Source organism: Ambystoma mexicanum, chromosome 1p, assembly GCF_040938575.1.
Source record: "Ambystoma mexicanum isolate Mex_15411 chromosome 1p, UKY_AmexF1_1, whole genome shotgun sequence".
In the NCBI taxonomy this organism is placed as follows: domain Eukaryota; kingdom Metazoa; phylum Chordata; class Amphibia; order Caudata; family Ambystomatidae; genus Ambystoma; species Ambystoma mexicanum.
Window position 1 is genome coordinate 354574428 of NC_090921.1, and position 18526 is coordinate 354592953.

Genomic DNA, 18526 nt, shown 5'->3' on the forward strand with positions numbered 1-18526 from the left:
GTGTAGGGGAGAGTCATGATTGGCATTCATAGGCTGCCAAGTAGCGATAGTACGAGGCATATTGTGGAACACGTGTACATAATGAGGTGAAGTCAGAGTGACGAGACCTAAGGTGAAAGGCTTAGGCTTAGGCTGAAGGAGAGGGTGGGTATCAGGGTCTAATGCAGTGGGGCACAATTCCGGTCCGTGAGGTATATGCAGTGAATATTATGGCGCTATTCTGGGCAGTGAGCCACTTGTGGGGTATTGTAAAGTACAGTTCAAATCCTATCAATACCACACGCAGGAGTACAGCAGTGCACTATTTGGTCACATGCAGTGCAATAGGGCATGATTCAAGTCAGTCGACAAAGAATTCAATTAAATCAAGGCATAGCGGGCCTACCATGGGGACAATTCAGGTCAATAAAGCACACAGGCATGCAATAATTCAAATTGATGGGGCACCCACATGTGCATTTGGGTGTGAATCAATACAGTGGGAAAGTTCTAAAAGACATAGGATACAGCCAATGGTGCGTTAGAGCTCACTTCAAATTACTAAGCATACATGTGGTAGGTACAGCGGGACGCTGTTAGGATCAAGAAGGAAGGTTTGAAGCAGTAAGGCACAGTTCATTACTAAGCATACATGTGGTACAGCGGGACACCGTTAAGATCAAGTAAGAAGGTTTGAAGCAGTAAGGCACAGTTCATTACTAAGCATACATGTGGTACAGTGGAACACCGTTAAGATCAATTAGGAAGGTTTGAAGCAGTAAGGCACGGTTCATTTGTAAGGGCAAAGGGACAAATACCACCTTGCTGCTTTGCATTAAATCAAACATTTTGGGAACATCAGAATGGCAACATCTTTTTATGTTTGACAAATCTGTTTGTGATAGTGATTGAAATCTTTGTGAGCAGGTGATGTACACTGTGTTTGGTGCACAGTTCACTTGTCACAACGCTTGGGTCATACATGCTCTTTTGGACAGGCTTTGCTCTTGGTTATGTGATTTTGGGTGTCCTGCTTAAGCTGTAGATGTTCCTGGATGCATTCCCGCACGTACCTGCAGTGGGATATTACCAGGGGACAGAGCGGGGTGGAATATTTGTGGTGGGACCAAAGGTAATGTTTCATATATTAAGGGGCTCAGGACACCCTTAAACTCCTTGGTAGTTGTGCCCATGCAAACAATAAGATTTATTAATTCAAAAATAGATTTATGCAAAGCCTAGCAAAATCAATCTAGTGCTGGGATGATTTCCCACAAAATCGTATTTTCATTGGAACCCCAACTGTACTGGTACACTTTAACATCTACTTTAAGTAGTATTTGGGAAAGACAGCGAATACATGGTTATTTTCATAAGCAATGAATATTACAAGGTCATTGGACGATTATCAACTACTTATCAAATATGTACAATGTGTAGCCTGTAGTGTAGCAATGTCAATTAAATCGGAATTGTAATACGCAATAAAACCGTGTTTTATTCTCTAGAACTAAAGGGTCCAGTGCACGATGATGACGGCTTTGGACTGAACCCATCTAGATTTGATTTATGAGAAAAAATGTTTGCATAGCATAACAACATCAGGATCCAATGGTACAAATTGCAACAAAAACACATTTTTATTTTTCATGAGATACTTACAACACAGTTGTGCTAAAAGTACTTTTTGGGAAATTGGTGGTGCTATTAGCCTAGCTGGGCATACCCTTATTTATAGCCCTCTGGCTCACATGTTGCATTCTCTCTATGCAAGATGGCCCCCTCCCATAGCTGCAGATCTGCTGAGTGAAATCTCAAGTTAGCCATCTTGGACAGGGTATATTCTTCTCATAGTGTTAGATTTGTAGGCATTGGGCCTTGTAATGTCTCTTCCACCCTTAACATTGTTATTTACTTTGCAAGCCAGCAATTGCAGATGACTTCTATGCCCTTTCATACCTTTACTATGCAGTCTTTGGAACGCTACTCACTGTCATAGTGGGGATAGCGGTCAGCTATCTAACAGGTACAACCAAGACAAAGAGCTGCTTTTCACAATTGGATAACAATGCATTCTGGATATTGTATTGTATTGTATGCATTAGTTATATATCGCTCTTTCCCCATTTGTATTGCCTCAATGCACTTTGTGTTTAGAACGCCCTCGGTGACCACAGTCAATGTGTAGGAGGTTCTAAGAGTTTACATTAAGAGATGCTTGTGTGTATTTCTGCCGGTTTATGACATATCTCTTTCACATTTGCTCATGAATAAAAATGGATAGGAAGTCATGTAAATTGGCATAAGCCATCTAAAATGTTGACAGTCTTCAAACACATCCAATGACAAAGTTAGATAAGAAACCAAAAACACGCATTGGCAACGCCAATAGTTTCGGTGTTCACTGCTGTTCTTTGCATTTTTCATTTATATACACCAGTGTGCAAGGAAGAGTGTGCATAGTTTAATGGGAGGATGCGAGAAGGGATGCCGGTGTGGTAGAAATTGAGTAAGGGAATAGGGAAAGGGGAAAAGCCAATGATAGAAGTGAAGGAGTGAGAGGAAGGATGAGAGGAAAAGTAAGGACTCAAAGCAAAGACGAGAGCTGGAATGAGGGTATATCTTCAAGGGTGCCAGGGTGAGCGGGAGAGTCAGGGTGCCATTAGAGGGAGAATGACAGCACATGGAGAGGGGGAAAGAGAGTGACAGCACCTGGAGAAAGAGAAACACTAGATGGAGAGTTCTGCCGCATGCCCCACTATAATGATAATGATGTTATTTATATATAGCGCTTTAACCAAATCGCTGTACAGAGAACATATCTACATACAATTACCTCCCAACCGAAGTTGATACTCATTTATCTACCTCAGAAAGATAAAAGGCTGAGGGGGCTTTGCCAGGAGTGGAACCAGCGACCTACAGATCACTCTCAGATCGTAGCAGCAAGCACTCAACCCGCTGAGCTGTTTTACCAGCTTCATGAATCTGTGATCTACTGAATAGCTGGTGAGACTATATATCTGCCTGTCAAATTCAGTGATATAGGAATGAGGGAGGGCCAATGCAACACTCATGCAATTCTAGGTGGCACCGTTAGGATCCAACAGAGGAGCAGCAGCGGGCGCCATTTGGTCCCTAAAATCATTAAATCTGCCCCATTGTTAGGGTGCCTTTTTTGGGTAGTGTGAATGTGATCACTTATAAGGACACTAATGTGTACCGTTAAGTCAGAGTGAGATTACATATTTTACCCAGGACTACACTCTTTGGATAAAGAGTTAAGTCGAGTTCAGATGCTGGTTATTGATGGGAGAGGAAAGGTAGTCCCAGCTAAATTTATTTATGTAATTTTATTGTTCATTTATAACGCGCTTAATACCAGCGAGTGGTTTCTAAACGCAGGATCGGGATTCGAACCTCACGTTGCCCGTGAGCTATCCTTTCTCCCCTATACATTTTAATGGCCCAATTGGGACACTATGGCGCCCTTTATGTGTAACATATAATGAAACATCCTATATGCTGATATAACAGTAAAGGATTTTGGTAAGAAAAAGAAAAAAAGAATGGCTGTGTAAATAGAGTAGCATTAGACTGTTAGGGCCTGATTTACAAAGTGTTTTTGAGCTGCACTTTCCCATTTATAAACTATTTTGTAAATCCGGCCCAATGTTGCAGCTATGCTAAATTTCATACAGTATTAACAGTTAAAAGCGCAGTGCATAAAAACTGCCAGAACCCGTTTAGCATAGAAGCCTCTGATGCGCATGTCAAAAGACAAAAAGGACCTAGTTAATAGAGGCTGAGAAATACATGTGAGAGACACTAGTTATAGCCTGAGAGTTGTTGTGTAAACCATGACCTCATAAGGAATTATTTCGCAGGTACAACGCAGGGACTAACTAAAAACCCAATTTGATATATTCCTAGTGGTCTAGTGATCCATGGATAGATCTAACGTGAGGTTGCAAAACGAGAGGAAGGGGAATGCACTGGAATAACAGTTTAGCATTCAAAACCCTGTTCTCTCTAGATGACCCTAAATAATATCCTGTTTCAAATGTATAGCCCCTAGATCCGTACGGAATCCCCAACTCGGATGAACCCTACTAACAGCAGCTTTTCCAGGCATCACAGATAGAAGCTGAATGGTTGAACAGACATGTTATTGTGGGTCAAAAGGAAAGTGACAACCCCATCATGAAACGAAGCTAGGGAATTGAGGGGATCTAGTAGAGGAATAATATTATGGATTGTGGTAATTTCTAACGTAAATACAAATTGTGGCAGTAAAGAAAACCACAACAATGGCCATTTACACATAGCATATCCAACTGAACAGTCTATTGGAGCCGAAATTATAAGACTAACTAAAAGGTAGACACTGTGTGTCCACAGTAAGACACCATTGTGATCACTTGCCCTACTAGGCAGAATAGGGTGAGCAGATTTTTTAACATGAAAATCCTGGACTGACAACCAACATAAAAGTGGCACTGGAATCGGCAGTGGCTATCGTGATTACACTTAAGTGGAAGGGGGGTGGAAGTGGAGTCTCATTCCCTGAGATTTGGTTATGACTCTATGTTCAAAGCAGAGGCACTTTTCCTGAATTGCTGATTCAGGCCTTTTCATGAAAACATGTTCACCCCAGTTACTGTGGCTTAATTGGCAATGCAAGTTGCTATTAACTGCGAAAGGTGAAAGATTTATAGAATCTCAGTCACAGCTGGGATTCTGCCAGTCGTCACATAACCTCTCCTCTAAACTGAGACTCAGAAGCGATTAGCAGAGTGTGGCTCTGTGTGTGCAATGAAGTGAATCAGTTGAAAGGAGTGTTGCGCTCGGACTCCCTACACTTGTGATTTAAACAGAAAAACAACATTGGATTGTTCATTTCAACATGCATTCTAAAGGCCCACGAGTCCCTGCTGCCGACATGTGATGTATTCTTGCTTTTCATGACCATACTGTGCTCTACCCCACTAGGGACAGTGGAAAAGCAGCAGAGTGTGGGCTCGTAGCTGCAGACAGGAGCGTCCCCTTCTTTGCTAATCAGCACCTTCTTTTCTCACCATTGAGGTTTCACCCTCAGCCAACTCCATGCGTCCCTAGAGGCTATAAAGCAGCGTACCTCCCACTCCTCTTCTGCACCTTCACGGCGCACTTTCAAACTGCACTTAAGGCACACCGTCTCCAATACTGCATACCCGCTCCATGCTCCCCCCTCTCCGGGAACCTGCACACAACCTCAGCATGAATTTACAGTACCAAGTCTGCATCCTCCACGCAGTGGGAAGAACACAGCACTGAAAGAGACCCCGGAAACGTGAGCACCCTGGACACTCTGAAAGGAGCAACATCACTGACATTACTAGCATTTATTTAATCAGGTACTGCTTACTACAGAAAATACAAAAGACAAACACCCACAGGCAAGTACATGGAGATTTTCAGAGACATATTGGAACAAAACATATCTATAAGAGTATGCTGTTTATTTTTTTAATACACATTGAATAAAAATATATCACAAAACCTAAAAGCACTAGTATACATTTTTTTAATTCCAAAAACAATTTAAATAACTTTTTTTATAAACATTGACATATAGCGACTGCCATTTTGGAAGTAAAAATGGCTGCCAAATTCAGCACACAATACAAATGCAGGGAAAGAGTGCAAAAGGGGTGTGGTTTTGGTGGAGATGGGTGGGAATGGGTGGAAATCATATAGATTTGACTTGGAAATGGGGGTTAAATGGGTGGACGCATAACCAAACAACACAAAAAGCCTATCTATCCATCCTCATATGTCAGCTCCTCTTTGAAGCTCTTAAATTAAAGCTCTCATTTTAATGATACTAGTTTTGGCTTAAAGGTAGCGCTTTCAGCACCACCAAATAACCAAAACTAATGACTCAGACTGCAAAAACATGTACAAAATAGTAGGGTTTGGGATTGAGAAATAGTGGGCAGCAGAGAACAACTATCGTTATGCCTCTCAGGCAGCATTCCCAGCCAATACCCATCACAATACTGACTACAGATGAAGTCAAATGAACAAAATGCCTCAGGAAACACCCTCTTCTACTGATTGCCAAGCTTTGCGCAACTAAGTCCTGCCAATGGTTGAATCCTGTAAGATAACTCAGTGAGTAGATAACAAGCTGCATAGATCCCCATGCATCATTTCATGTACTCTGCAGGTCCCATGTTTGGTTCCCTTCCCAACTAAGTGTATCATTCTTTCACAATCAAAGTGAGTGTCATTGAGTTGGGATGTAATCACACATAGAACCTCAAAAGGAGTATGATGGATGCGATGAAAGCCCACTGCTAAAGTGAGAGATCTAGGTCTGTACCCAGAGCAGCACCCCTTATTAATATAGCCATATAAACTGATGGAGGAGTCATTAGTGTAGGTTAATGACCCATATGCTTGGCCCATAAATTGGAGAAGGGTTATCACCCCAGTTGCTAACGACTACTCCTGAAGTCCTTAAGGCTAATATTATGCAGTGGTAATTGCAAAATAGGTTTTTAAGTTGTGGTTAAGTAAAACGCGGTTATTAGTGAGTAAAATAAATGCATAAAACATGTTATTAAATTAAATTTAGTTTTACTTTGTAATATTTAAATAACAATGTTCTCTTTATGAGGTAAGGATTGTAATTACAAACTTGGTGAAACTAAAACAGATTTAGCTTGAGCTTGAAATACGTGCATAATTTCTCTATACAAAAGTAAAAGCATTGTTCCATGTTTTCGCTACAATGTATGGCGTTAAATTGGAGGTTTGTTGGTACGTTCAAGGAACGGTAAAACAAGAGTGCCTTACTATGAGAACTCTTCCTAGAAATTCCATTGCTGTTTCTTGAATGCAGAGAAAACCTTTGTTGTTTGCCTGTCTTCTTCTAAAGTCTGGATATCTGAAATCCATTCAATGTCAGTGGTTACTGACTGTATTCCAAGTATTTTGATTGGCTGGCAGGAGGTAAACATGATCTAACTATGTTTGCAAATATTGATTAAAACCTCAAGATTTATATCCCTGGAAAAAACGGAAATACAGCTTTACAAAAACAAGATATTCGTTAAAGCTACTCTGCACCCACCTATGAGTCACATGCTCTTTTGATCTGTTCGGATTTCGATCTGTTCTGGTAGTGCTGTCACTTAACTACATATGCGAACACGCTGTATTCCTGCATAAATGAATCAGAGCCAGGAGCTGTCTGAATTATTTAGAATATTGACAATTGCTGCTTAGATAACCACTCTGATAATAGTTATCTCCGGTCTTCCTGTAAATTTTGGCTGCTGCTACTATATAAAACAATTATAAATTAAGGTACATATAAACAATTAAAATTTGCAAACAATTGGAATGCCGACGTTTAAGATTTAATGAATCATTTAACACTAAACATAAAATAAAAACAACATTGTTAAAACCTTAGCCAACCCTTTTGGTTGTGTATTATTGTTAATGCGTTAACATGGAAATAGTGTTTTTGTTTTGTTTATATATAGCTATTATATGTGTGCTTATTTGTCCCTCAAATCCCAATATAAGTTGTTTGGTGTGAAATTGTTAATTGTAATTGTATTGCAAGAGCACCCACTAAGGGCCTAGTTGGTTCTGGGAGTAATGATAAAGACAGGAAAGGAGTAGATACATTTCGATAAGAAAACATGAGCAGGCCAAAAACACAAGACCCATGATAAGCGAATAAAACAAGTAAAGAATAAAGCCCATAACAAGGGGGTTCCTGGGAGTCCCTCTGCCAGACATTAGTCCTGGTTACACTGGCCTTACCCAGATTCTTTAGCTCACTATCTTTCACAGAGGAGAAATATACAAAGCATATCAGTTGTTGTTGTCCCTGGGGCAGTCGAGCACTGAAATGCAAGGCAATTCTCCTCTGAACAACAGTACCAACAGCAACAGCAGACAAGTGTTTTGGTCTGGTTGGACCTCATCAGTAGGGTGGAGCTGTGCCTCTCTAAGAATAGTGAGGCCTCTCTAAGAATAGTGAGCAAGGGGTCCACATCTGGATTCCCCATGTAACTTAGGGTGAGACCCAAAGTTACTTAAAATATGCAAATAACACAAGGGGGTCCTGGGAGTCCCTCTGCCAGACATTAGTCCTGGTTACACTGGCCTTACCCAGATTATTTAGGTCACTATCTTTCACAGAGGAGAAATATCCAAAGCATATCCGTCTTTGGCCTGCCCTGGGGCGGTCCAGCACCGAAATGCTAGGCAATTCTCCTCTGAACAAGAGTACCAACAGCAACCCCAGACACGTGTTTCGGTCTAGTTTGACCTCATCTCTAGCAAGAATAAAATCCAGCCATAAATACTGACCCAATATTGTGCACATTGAGCACCAGAGGGAATCTGCTGAAGTGTAGGGAGCTTTAGGAGAAAAAAACAAAAGGAAACCAATCCCTCCTGGATGCCTTTCTTGCAGGCAGATGGAAAGGCTGCAAAACCAACTGTACAATTAAAAATCCATCAGGCAGCCCTAAGGCCACAAGGAACTTTACTGACGGAAGGGAGTGCACCGTTCATTGAAATTACCATCTAGAGGAGGGCACGCACCCCAGACTATTACCCAACCCATCAGTTCCACAAGGGCAACCCACAGGTGCAACTATGGGGAAGTACCAGACCCAGGTCACAGGCAATGTCATTCGATGGCTCGGGCACCATCCACAATGAGCCTCTGGGCTGCCCTAACTTGATTTCCCTGCATCAACACTGTGTCTTCTGTCATTCACTGCCTCTTAGCCCTTAGATCAGCAGCACAGGTCTGCAGCGCATCACCCAAAGTAAGTCCACACCCTGCAGCTGCACACATTCTTAGAGGCTCCTGCCAGTGAACGGGTCTGATGACTGGGTCTGCTGGAAATGCCAGTGACAAAGGCGAGGGTAGTATCCAAGGGCACCGTCCTCTGTCCTTGGTCCAGCTATCCCTGCAATGATTGTAGAAACTGTTAGGCAGATCAGCAGGCATACTGGCGGTATACATGTAGCATGGCTCCTGCTTCAGCCACTTCCATGACACCTGGTGTCTTCCTCCTCCTCGTTCCTGAACCAAAGGCCACTGTGCAACCTGTTGTGGGATGCTTCCGAGCTGAATAAGGAGTTGGGTGATCAGGTAAGCAATAACCTTTATTGAAAACTCTTACAGAGAGCCAGCAGTCATGGTCATCCTTCTCCACCTGTCCGGTCTCACTGCAACCACCCTAAATCTGTATTCCAACCTCCCTGTATTCTACATTCTGTGGGTTCCAAATGGAACCCCCACACAATATCTAAAATGCAACACTCCCACCAAATAACAGAATATCAACAAAACCCACAATCCCCAACCTTGAACCTGGCATAAACTGAATCAATCCATGTGATAATCTAAACCACCATTTATTATGAAACACTTCATAGAAAGGACAACAAAAACACCTGATGTTGCAATCCTAAAATAACACAAACACGATATATGTGCAGCATACTCTAAAACTCAATAACATTTGTATTAAAGCAAAGCCAACATTTAGATAATACATTTTATACTTTTTCGTAGACTCATCTCATGACAAGCCCTCTGACCATACCGTGGGTATGCTGACTCTCTTAATCACTCCACCAATTCGTTTCTGTTCCCCATGATCACTTTGTTCCTCACCTTCTTTACTACCACTCATACAATTCATTGTTTTGTCAGGCTCACATTCATTCATTATCTACTCGGTATTCAATCACATCCTCCATTCCTTATCCTTCCCATCTTCCTTGTGCAGGAAACTTTCACCACTCCACCTGCTCAACCTATCAAAATTCCATATTGGGTCATCCTCAACCCTGTCTGCATTAGCAAACGCTTCCTTTATCTTCATAGGACCAGACAATGTTGATCTTCCCTTACGTGGCACTATTCCGTTTTTGAATCTCACCAATCTCCTGGGTGAAAACATAACTTGACCTTAATGTCTGGGGGGGGACAGGATGTGAGGGAGGGGTTTGAGACTCCCTGCACAGGGTCTCCTTGGAGACCCATGTCGCACTCTGGTATGATTGGCTGTGGTGACTGTCCTGGCGGGACAGCCACCCTGCTGTGTGATTGACAGCCAGGCTGGGTGAATGGGGGAAAACTGCATAAAAAACAGGTCTCTGGGGCTGGAAAGGCGAAGTCGCCACTGGATCGAGAGAACAAAGAGAATACTTTGTTAGCATACTTTTTGTTTAAACTTACATTTTTCATTTTTATTTAGTTTGTATTATTGTCACAAATACATATTAAAATGTACTTTACAACAACACCACAGAAAACGTCACCCTTCACCTTAACTTCCCAAATGTTACCACAACGGCACTCTGGTGCTTACATGGTTATTCATAATATACAGACAAGCAAGGTTCATCGACTACATGATTCTGTGTTTGTTCCCTCTATCGCATTAGCCTATGCAAGCCAGAGAACTCTGGTGCTAGTTTGATCTCTCATCAGTATCACCTCACACACCCGGGGTTCTCCCTCCCCACACATATATGTTCTGAGCCTCAAGGCAGTGACCCCCGAGCTCTCCTTTTAGGTCTGACTTCTCTAAAGCACTCCGCTCTCTAGCGGTTTCTTTGCACCCCCACCTTTGGATTGGCATACCGCCACTTTCTAATCAGCGGGCCCTATTCCTCCTGGAATGACCCCATATGGTCATTAACCATTGCCATCAGTTTTTCCATTGAAGAAATGTCCCTAAACATATGTTCCCAATCCGATCTCAGAGTTACCAGGGCCATCCACCTCTGGGTCAGTGATAGGTTCCCCACTTTAAACCTAGCCTCCCACATCCTTGGCAATCTGTAGTCCTCCCTACTGGCTGGGATGACCCCCCCAATAACATTTGGAGTGGTTCCATTCTAAGTTTTTCAGCAGTTATCTCCTTAATCCAACTAAGGAGTTCTCCCCAATAGATCAGTATCTTGGGGCAGTACCACCACATGTGGAACCTGGATCCTATATGTTCACATGCCCTGGGACACAACCTGGATGCTCCATGGTATATTTTAGAGAGCTTAAGAGGCCCTCTGTGCCAGCTATGCAACATCTTGAAGTTGTGCTCCATAATCGCTGTGACCAAGTTGCTGTGAAAGGTTACTTTATATATTTTCTCCCATGTCTCCTCTTGAGATTTCCTCTCCTACTAGGTTCACCCAATGTTGTTTAAAGTTTTGTCTGTTTCCAACTTCGGTCGTGATTAGAACTTTTTAGAGTTTGGATAGGATACCTTTTATATTTACCGAGGACACTATGGGCCTCATTCTGACTTGAGTGGTAAGGGATAACGGTCACGGTAAGGAGACCGTTGCCATTAAACCCTTACCGCCCAATTCTGAGGTCCCGTAGCGGGAGCTGCAAATAACGTGTGGTCTGACCACATGTCCTTTAAGGGTCCTGCTAAGGGACCAGGGCACTAATTACGGGCCTTCTATTCGCGGGCCCGTAATTAGTGCCTTCCCCATTCCCATTGAGCCCTGTGGGGGCTCAAATGGGAATGGGGAATGGTTGGTTGAATGGGGACTTTCCGGGTCCGCACAGGTCAGAATGTCCCGGTAAGTCCACATTGAACCAGACCGGGCCCAAACCCTGTTTTGGAGGCAGCCACGACGCTAATAGCGCCATGGCTGCCTCCAAACTTGGAATGAGGCCATATGACTTTTTCAAAGGGCGTCAAATCTCTTGTTAACTTGTTCATCCATTTTGGGTCTGTTAGAGATCCTTTAAGACGTAAATATTCAAAAACCCATTCATGAAGTAACTGGTCTGCCCTTTCTAAATCTGTCTGACCACTTCTGGGTACTTCGGAAGCCCTGCCGAGAGATATCGTTTGGGAGACCCCATATGAAGTCATCGGCGATGGCCACATTGTTAATAACTTGTTGGCTCTATTTTTCATCAATAGCGACTACAATACCCCCATGGTGGGGTGCTCCCCAGGTTTTTCAGGAACTGATTTCGGTTGAGACCACAGAACATCTGACTTTTTTGGGATGGGTCCATGTCTTCAAGGTAAGTCCACTAAGTCCCCAGATCATCCCTCATATGTTCCAGAAGAACCCTCAGTTGGGTTGCCTTGTCATATAAGTGGAAATCAGGGGCACCAAACCCTCCCCATTCCTTGAGAATAGTAAGCATGGATTTCTTTATTCTTGGTTGCCTATTTTGCCAAACAAATTTACTGAGAGCTGCTTGGAGTTGCCCGAACTAGCAATCCGGAAGAATAGTAGCTAGGGTAGTGAATAAGTACAGGAGACATGGGAGGGTGTTCCATTGTATAGATGTTATACGTCTGTACCATGAGAGGACTTGTGTGGGCCAGCGCTTGAGGTGTTGGTTTATATTCTCGAGCATGGGAGCGTAGTTTGCAGTGACTATTCTGGAAAGATCCCTGGGTAATGGAATTCCCAAATATAGTGTTCAATAGGGAAATGGGCCTATAAGTAGCACACAACATGGGATTCTTTCCCTCCTTGTAAATGACACTATAATGGCACCCAACATAGTTACCAGGAAGGTTACCTCCTGTCAGTATCTTAATAAAAGCCTTAACTAGATGAGGAGCTAACAATGAGAAATACATCTTATAAAACCGTATTGAAATGCAACTGAATAATATGCATCAAACTTTTTTTGTTATTGTCATACAGCAGTAAGAAACAAAATGTTAAGATAAACTCTTATGAACGTGTCATGGTTCCATCCACTGATCCCTATCGCTCAGTCTCTCTAAATGCCTTCTCTTTCCATTAGACATCCTCTTTTCGAACATCACCCAACAGTCTTGGACAGTGATATACAGAAGGCCACGGCACCCACAACCATCAAGTCCATTCGGCATACCAGGAGAAACAAGTTTATTCACAAAAAATAAATGTTCTCCAATGAAATTGCTGGATGCTTCAGCAGAGGGAAAGTGAAGTGAGTCAACAGAGAGGGATAATACTTGCCTCTGTGTCATTGTTAGGGAGATTTCTCCGAAACCGCAATTTCCCTTACCTACTGAGTCCCTCAGCAGCTTTGCTGGATTTCTAGGATTTATTTTTTTCACCTGGTAAGAGTGTGAGCCTTTTTTCCCACTCTTACATGTGTTTTGCTCTGTGTGTTTAACATGTTTTTGTTCATAGACTGTGGAGCCTCACCTACTCCTAATAGGCATCATCATTTTACTGTGTGTTACACAGCACCTTCAGTGCAGTGACACAGGGTTGTCTTTTACAGACTGAAAGGGTTAATACTTAGCCATTTTTGTCTGTTTCTCAAGGAACATTGTTTCGTTCCCTTTTCATTAAGACTTGGCTGGTGGCAGTGGTAACTACCATATTTTTCCTACCGCGGTTATCTTCAATAGCCCTGCTATTGTTTTGTAGGCTATCTTGGTAGCCTCGAACTTAAACCCGCTAGACTATATACATTTTTATACGGTTCCGATTGGGCTTATTCGGTATTTCTTTTTGTCAAAGTCTTTCTCGTGTTTTACTCTGTGCGCCAATCCAGGTTTGGTTCCTTTGTTCACCGGCCTTTCACGGGCTTCTGCACAGAAGCCCTCCTTAGGTGCCTGAATGTCTGGGGGGGGGACAGGATGTGAGGGAGGGGTTTGAGACTCCCTGCACAGGGTCTCCTTTGAGACCCATGTCGCACTCTGGTATGATTGGCTGTGGTGACTGTCCTGGCGGGACAGCCACTCTGCTGTGTGATTGACAGCCAGGCTGGGTGAATGGGGAAAAACTGCATAAAAACAGGTCTCTGGGGCTGGAAAGGCGAAGTCGCCACTGGATCGAGAGAACCAAAGAGAATCTGACAGAAGAGGACCTCTACCACGACTGAAACTCCCAGTGAAGCCCTGCTGCGGGTCCGAATCTTCAAACTTCGACGACAGGGAAGAGCTACACAGAATCTTCTCCCCTTGAGCTGGTGGGAACACCCAGTTCGCCAAAATGCTCATCAGGCCTCCCTTCTCTGGTCAAATTTGCTGTATAGAGCTACAGTGAACCGGATAGCCAGGAGGAGCGGACCCTGCTTGCGTTTTAAGGAGCACACCTTTTATTTGTCGCTTTGCTCTGCTGCTGGTTTCTTCCCTGGGCAGTGCAGGACCCTCCAGTCTTCCTGCTTCTTGTCAGTTCAACAGTCGCTTTAGGAACCGCGAGCCTGCAGGACCTGCCAGGAACATCTGCCTCAGCTACAGCATTCTTCTGCTTTAAAGGTACTGTGCCAACCATGGTTGTTAGCACAGTACCTTTAACGTCCAGCCGCAGTGAAAGTGTGTGAAATCTTTTGCCAATCCGAGGGCTTGTCCTTCCCAATTCTTTAAGGTAACTTTTGGTCCGACCAACTTCGTTCTGAACTCTTGGCAAAGACTTAACCGCAAACTACTCTGAACTGTGTGATCCTCTGCAAAGACTTTGGTCCATTGACTTTGGGCCAGGCCCCTTTAATTTGATTTCCTCACTGTGTTGGTGCTGCTCAATTTCTGTCTAACTTTCTTTCCCTCCCTTTTAAATTGCTGGAGTGCCATTTTGCTTACACTTCATTTTGAACCTAACTTGTCCAGAATCTATTGGGTGCGGTGTAGTGCATTGGTAACGTGATTTTTCTACTGCTTGATAATAGTGAAATGTTTAATAACTGATGTGTAAATAAATGTATATTCTTTTACTCAGAAACCTTGAGTCAGTGTTTTGTTTGAATCATAGTAATTTCTGTCCTTTATGTAACTTCTGATACTGCTCACTTTACTCTTGAGATAAATCTGGCTGCTCAGCCATCGCCACCACTTTAGGGTGTAGTACAGGCTTGTACCAAAGGTGAATTTGTACTGTCACTTGTAGTCCTAATTTTGTGTGGTGTTCCCAAAGGGCACTGCATATAATTCTGCCTAACAGCTACAGTGCTGTGTGTTCTGAACGCTCATTGAGTAATGGGTTGGGAAGCGGGTGCAGGCTGCTTTCAGAAGACTCGGTCTGCTCGATGAGGCACAGGATCTGAGAGTGTCGTGTGTGGGAACCCCTGTGTCTGGAGGACACAGCAGGGCTTCGGCAAAACATTTTTTGCCAGAGTGCCACTCCGTCTTGTTCCGTCCCATTCCCTGCACTGGTCATAACGGCAATGAAAGGCTTGATCATCACAGCAGAAGGAGACCAAAGGTAAATTACAAGAAATTCCTCACATGTAAAAAAAAAAAAAAAAAACATTGAATGGACAGCTACTTTTCAGATGAGTCATACCATGATGACGGAGAAGACTCTGACATGGAGGAGCCAAATCATCCGTCATGTGAGGAGCTACACTCACTCCCTGAGAAAAGAGGCACAAGACAAGAACGAGCGAGGTCAAGACCCATCAGACTTATTGAAGCGATCGAAGAGCAACAGTATGCAAATGTTTAATTTGGGGGGATGTCATGTTGCAAAGTACAGATCTAGTAGCTCAAGAGGGGGGGCATGACCAGGGAGGGACGTGATGTGGAAGGGAGGGACAGAGTGTATTGAAGTAAGACAGAGTAAAGATGTGTTGAACTGTTCCTACGGCTCTGTGCTTTATTGCATGCGCAGTACAGCAGGTGGCCCGATGACCCAGGAGATCGGAAAAGGCGAGACCATAACAGTGGCAGGGCAGGGCAAGGGGTGTGGTGAGAGGTCATGGTGAACTACCATCCAACATTAAGATGCATTTCCACCACCTTGAGGATATCAACAGGACTGGACAGAGTTGATGCTACTTCCAGAATTGCTTGTGTCCCCCAGTCACCTACTATACGGTATGGCTGATCTGGGGGTTGGTCGGTGCAATGCGATCGGTGTCACTTTCATCCGTTACAGTTGATTGCATAACGGAGCTCTGCTCTGCTCTCTTCTGTGTTTCAGGGCAGAATGCTGACGTCACAGCGTCACAGCGTTGGTGTACGTGGTGGTGGAGTAGAGAACGTAGAACTGTTCTCCGTTTTCGTTCGGCTTTGGAAGCTGGTCATCGCAGAGGTTTGTTTTGAAAAGTTCACCATCAAACGCTTCTCAGTGCCATGACGCGCACGTGCCTTTGGAAGGAGGCATGGAAGGCAGAATTCAGACACACTGCGTCACGGTCTTGCAGCATGTGGGAATAATGATTTAGCCTCACATGCAGCATGGTTTAGAATTACAGACATGTAAAGACCTACTACTTTCACCTCACATTGCAGGAAAGTTTGAGAAAACGTTTTTATACCCGTGTTTACACACAGGTACTGTTTTGTGCGGCGGGCCAAAGTAATAGTAAGGGACCCTCCTGTGACTTCTTGCCTGTCAAGCTGAGGAATGCCTGATAAGGGCAGTTTCTAGCCAACTTGGTGCCCAGGGCAAAACACCAGAATGCACCCCCAACCACTGGCACACTCACTCCCAAACTACACCTATGCGTCATGCGACAAAACCCCTCCACAATATGTATAAATATTTGCTATATAAATTAAGCTGGTTTCGTTATATTGTAATGCAAGTACTTTACAGAAGAATTCTAATGTCAAAACACAGCTGTTGCTATCCAAGTAAATGTTTTTTCTTTCACATGCTCTTTAAATGCCTTGTCTGAATGCAGTTTCCAACTGTCCATGCAGGCACACTGCTGTCTGAGGGCCCACTGACCACTGGCCCTGTGTTGCAGGTGTTTTGTTCGTACCACCTCACTTGTATTTCACAAGTGGAAATACTAGACTAACCATATGAATTCTTTGCTGATGGAAGTTTATCATTTCAAGATAGACAGTTTGATACACTCTTATTCTACTTTTTCAAAATACCTCTATGAGAGTGGGAAAGGAGACAAATTGCACCAGTGAGGGTTCCTGTATGCTTTTCATTAAATCACAGAGCCGTTAAAGACTATAACAGTGATCAGAGATCTCTAAGTAGGATAAACAAGTCTGTGATAAAAGGATTGTATGTATGAATTTCTAAATTTATAACAGATGCATGGCTTGGTGCTCACATCGCTGTTTACAACACTCACACCAACATTAAAATGTTTGTAACCATAAAACATACATACCCATTTGGACAACTTAAGTTTTTGGATGCAAGTATGACATGGCTGTGACATCAGACACTCAAATGGGCACAAGGGCTCTTTGGTTCTTGTTTCTGAAGAATTGTAGATGAAGAAGGGCTGGGTCACAGTGTGAGCATGCCCAACCCCCAATACAGAAACATCTTTCGGGAATTATATCTGTAGACAGGACATGATACCGTAGAAGAGAGACCCAAAAAACAATGCACAGAAACGCTACACAGAAAGGATTGTACCTCTTACAAACCTTACCAGTAATATGCTGATGAAGCGCTTTAAAGAAAACCGGCTTCTACTGCATGGTAAAGGGTCCACAGTTCCTCAGCCACTACCTCCTTACTATTACGCAGGCCTCAGGGGTTATTTCTGCAAAAACTAGCAGGCCCATGCTTTATCTAACAGAGCTGGCTTGTCAGAACGACATACACAAAACGTTCCAGTATGCTATTGTATGGACATTGGACACATCAGACAGAAACAGGCTCATGTGCTGTTATTTATTTATTTTAATTTGTATAACATGCCACATGCCTTTGGGCATCAGAGCGCACATATAAGACAGACGGGATCAGGAGCAGAGGGTCAGCAGGGTGAAAAAAGAGAGAGGATGCTACGTTCAACCTGGATTGAGGTTGAACAGATGGGTCTTAATTTTCTTCTTGAATAGGGCCAGGTTATCAACCCAACTAACATGCACAGGGAGCGAGTTCTAAAGTAGAGTTGTCTGGGTATCAAAGGAGGTCCCTCCAAAGCGCTCCAGCTTATGTCTGTACTGGCCAAATGTTGGATAGGCAGAGGACCGAAGCTGTCTTTCTCCTACATGGAGTTTCACTCGATCACTTGGATACATTGGGCAGGTATTGGAGCAACATTTGAATGACAGCGTCAGGATCTTGTGAGTGATCCTGTGCTTGATAGGCAACCAGTGAAGTGCCCTTTTAGCATCTGAGATGTGTGCACATTTGGACATACTATGGATGGTCGGAACAGCATTATTCTGTGCGAACTGCAGATTTTGTATGTTTGAGTGTGTAGTACCTGTCAGAAGACTTTTGCAATAGTCTAGTCTGGAGTTCACTCAGGCAGAGGCAAGCAACACACAGTTCTTAGTGATAAGAAAAGGTCAGGTGTATTTTTTTGGCTTATTGATGAGACTGCAAGAGGATCTAATAAAGGAGACATGCAGTGTCATGGATAGTTTGTCATCCAAGACAACCCCTGTTAGGCAGAAACCTGTGCAGTTCCCTTAGGGACCACTACAAAAGGCTTAAGACTACAGGTGTTGTCAGTAAACCCAATTGATAGCAGTCTGTACCACCAAGATTTACCTGGTAGCTGTGGCTGAGCAGCCAGACCTCTTTCAAGAAGAGTTAGATAGTATATAGAGTATACAAGGTAGGTACAAAAATACAGTAGCACAAGCAAACACTGACCAGAGCT

General features: G+C 43.4%; 1 protein-coding gene across 1 annotated transcript in view; it reads left to right on the forward strand.

Moving 5' to 3' along the window:
- Nucleotides 1–18526, forward strand: part of LOC138570121 (sodium/iodide cotransporter-like) — a 636461-nt gene that overhangs the window by 536961 nt on the left and 80974 nt on the right. The window contains exon 15 of the mRNA XM_069648754.1: nucleotides 1903–2005. Within this exon, the coding sequence (XP_069504855.1) occupies nucleotides 1903–2005 (103 nt within the window). The remainder of the gene's footprint in view (nucleotides 1–1902; nucleotides 2006–18526) is intronic.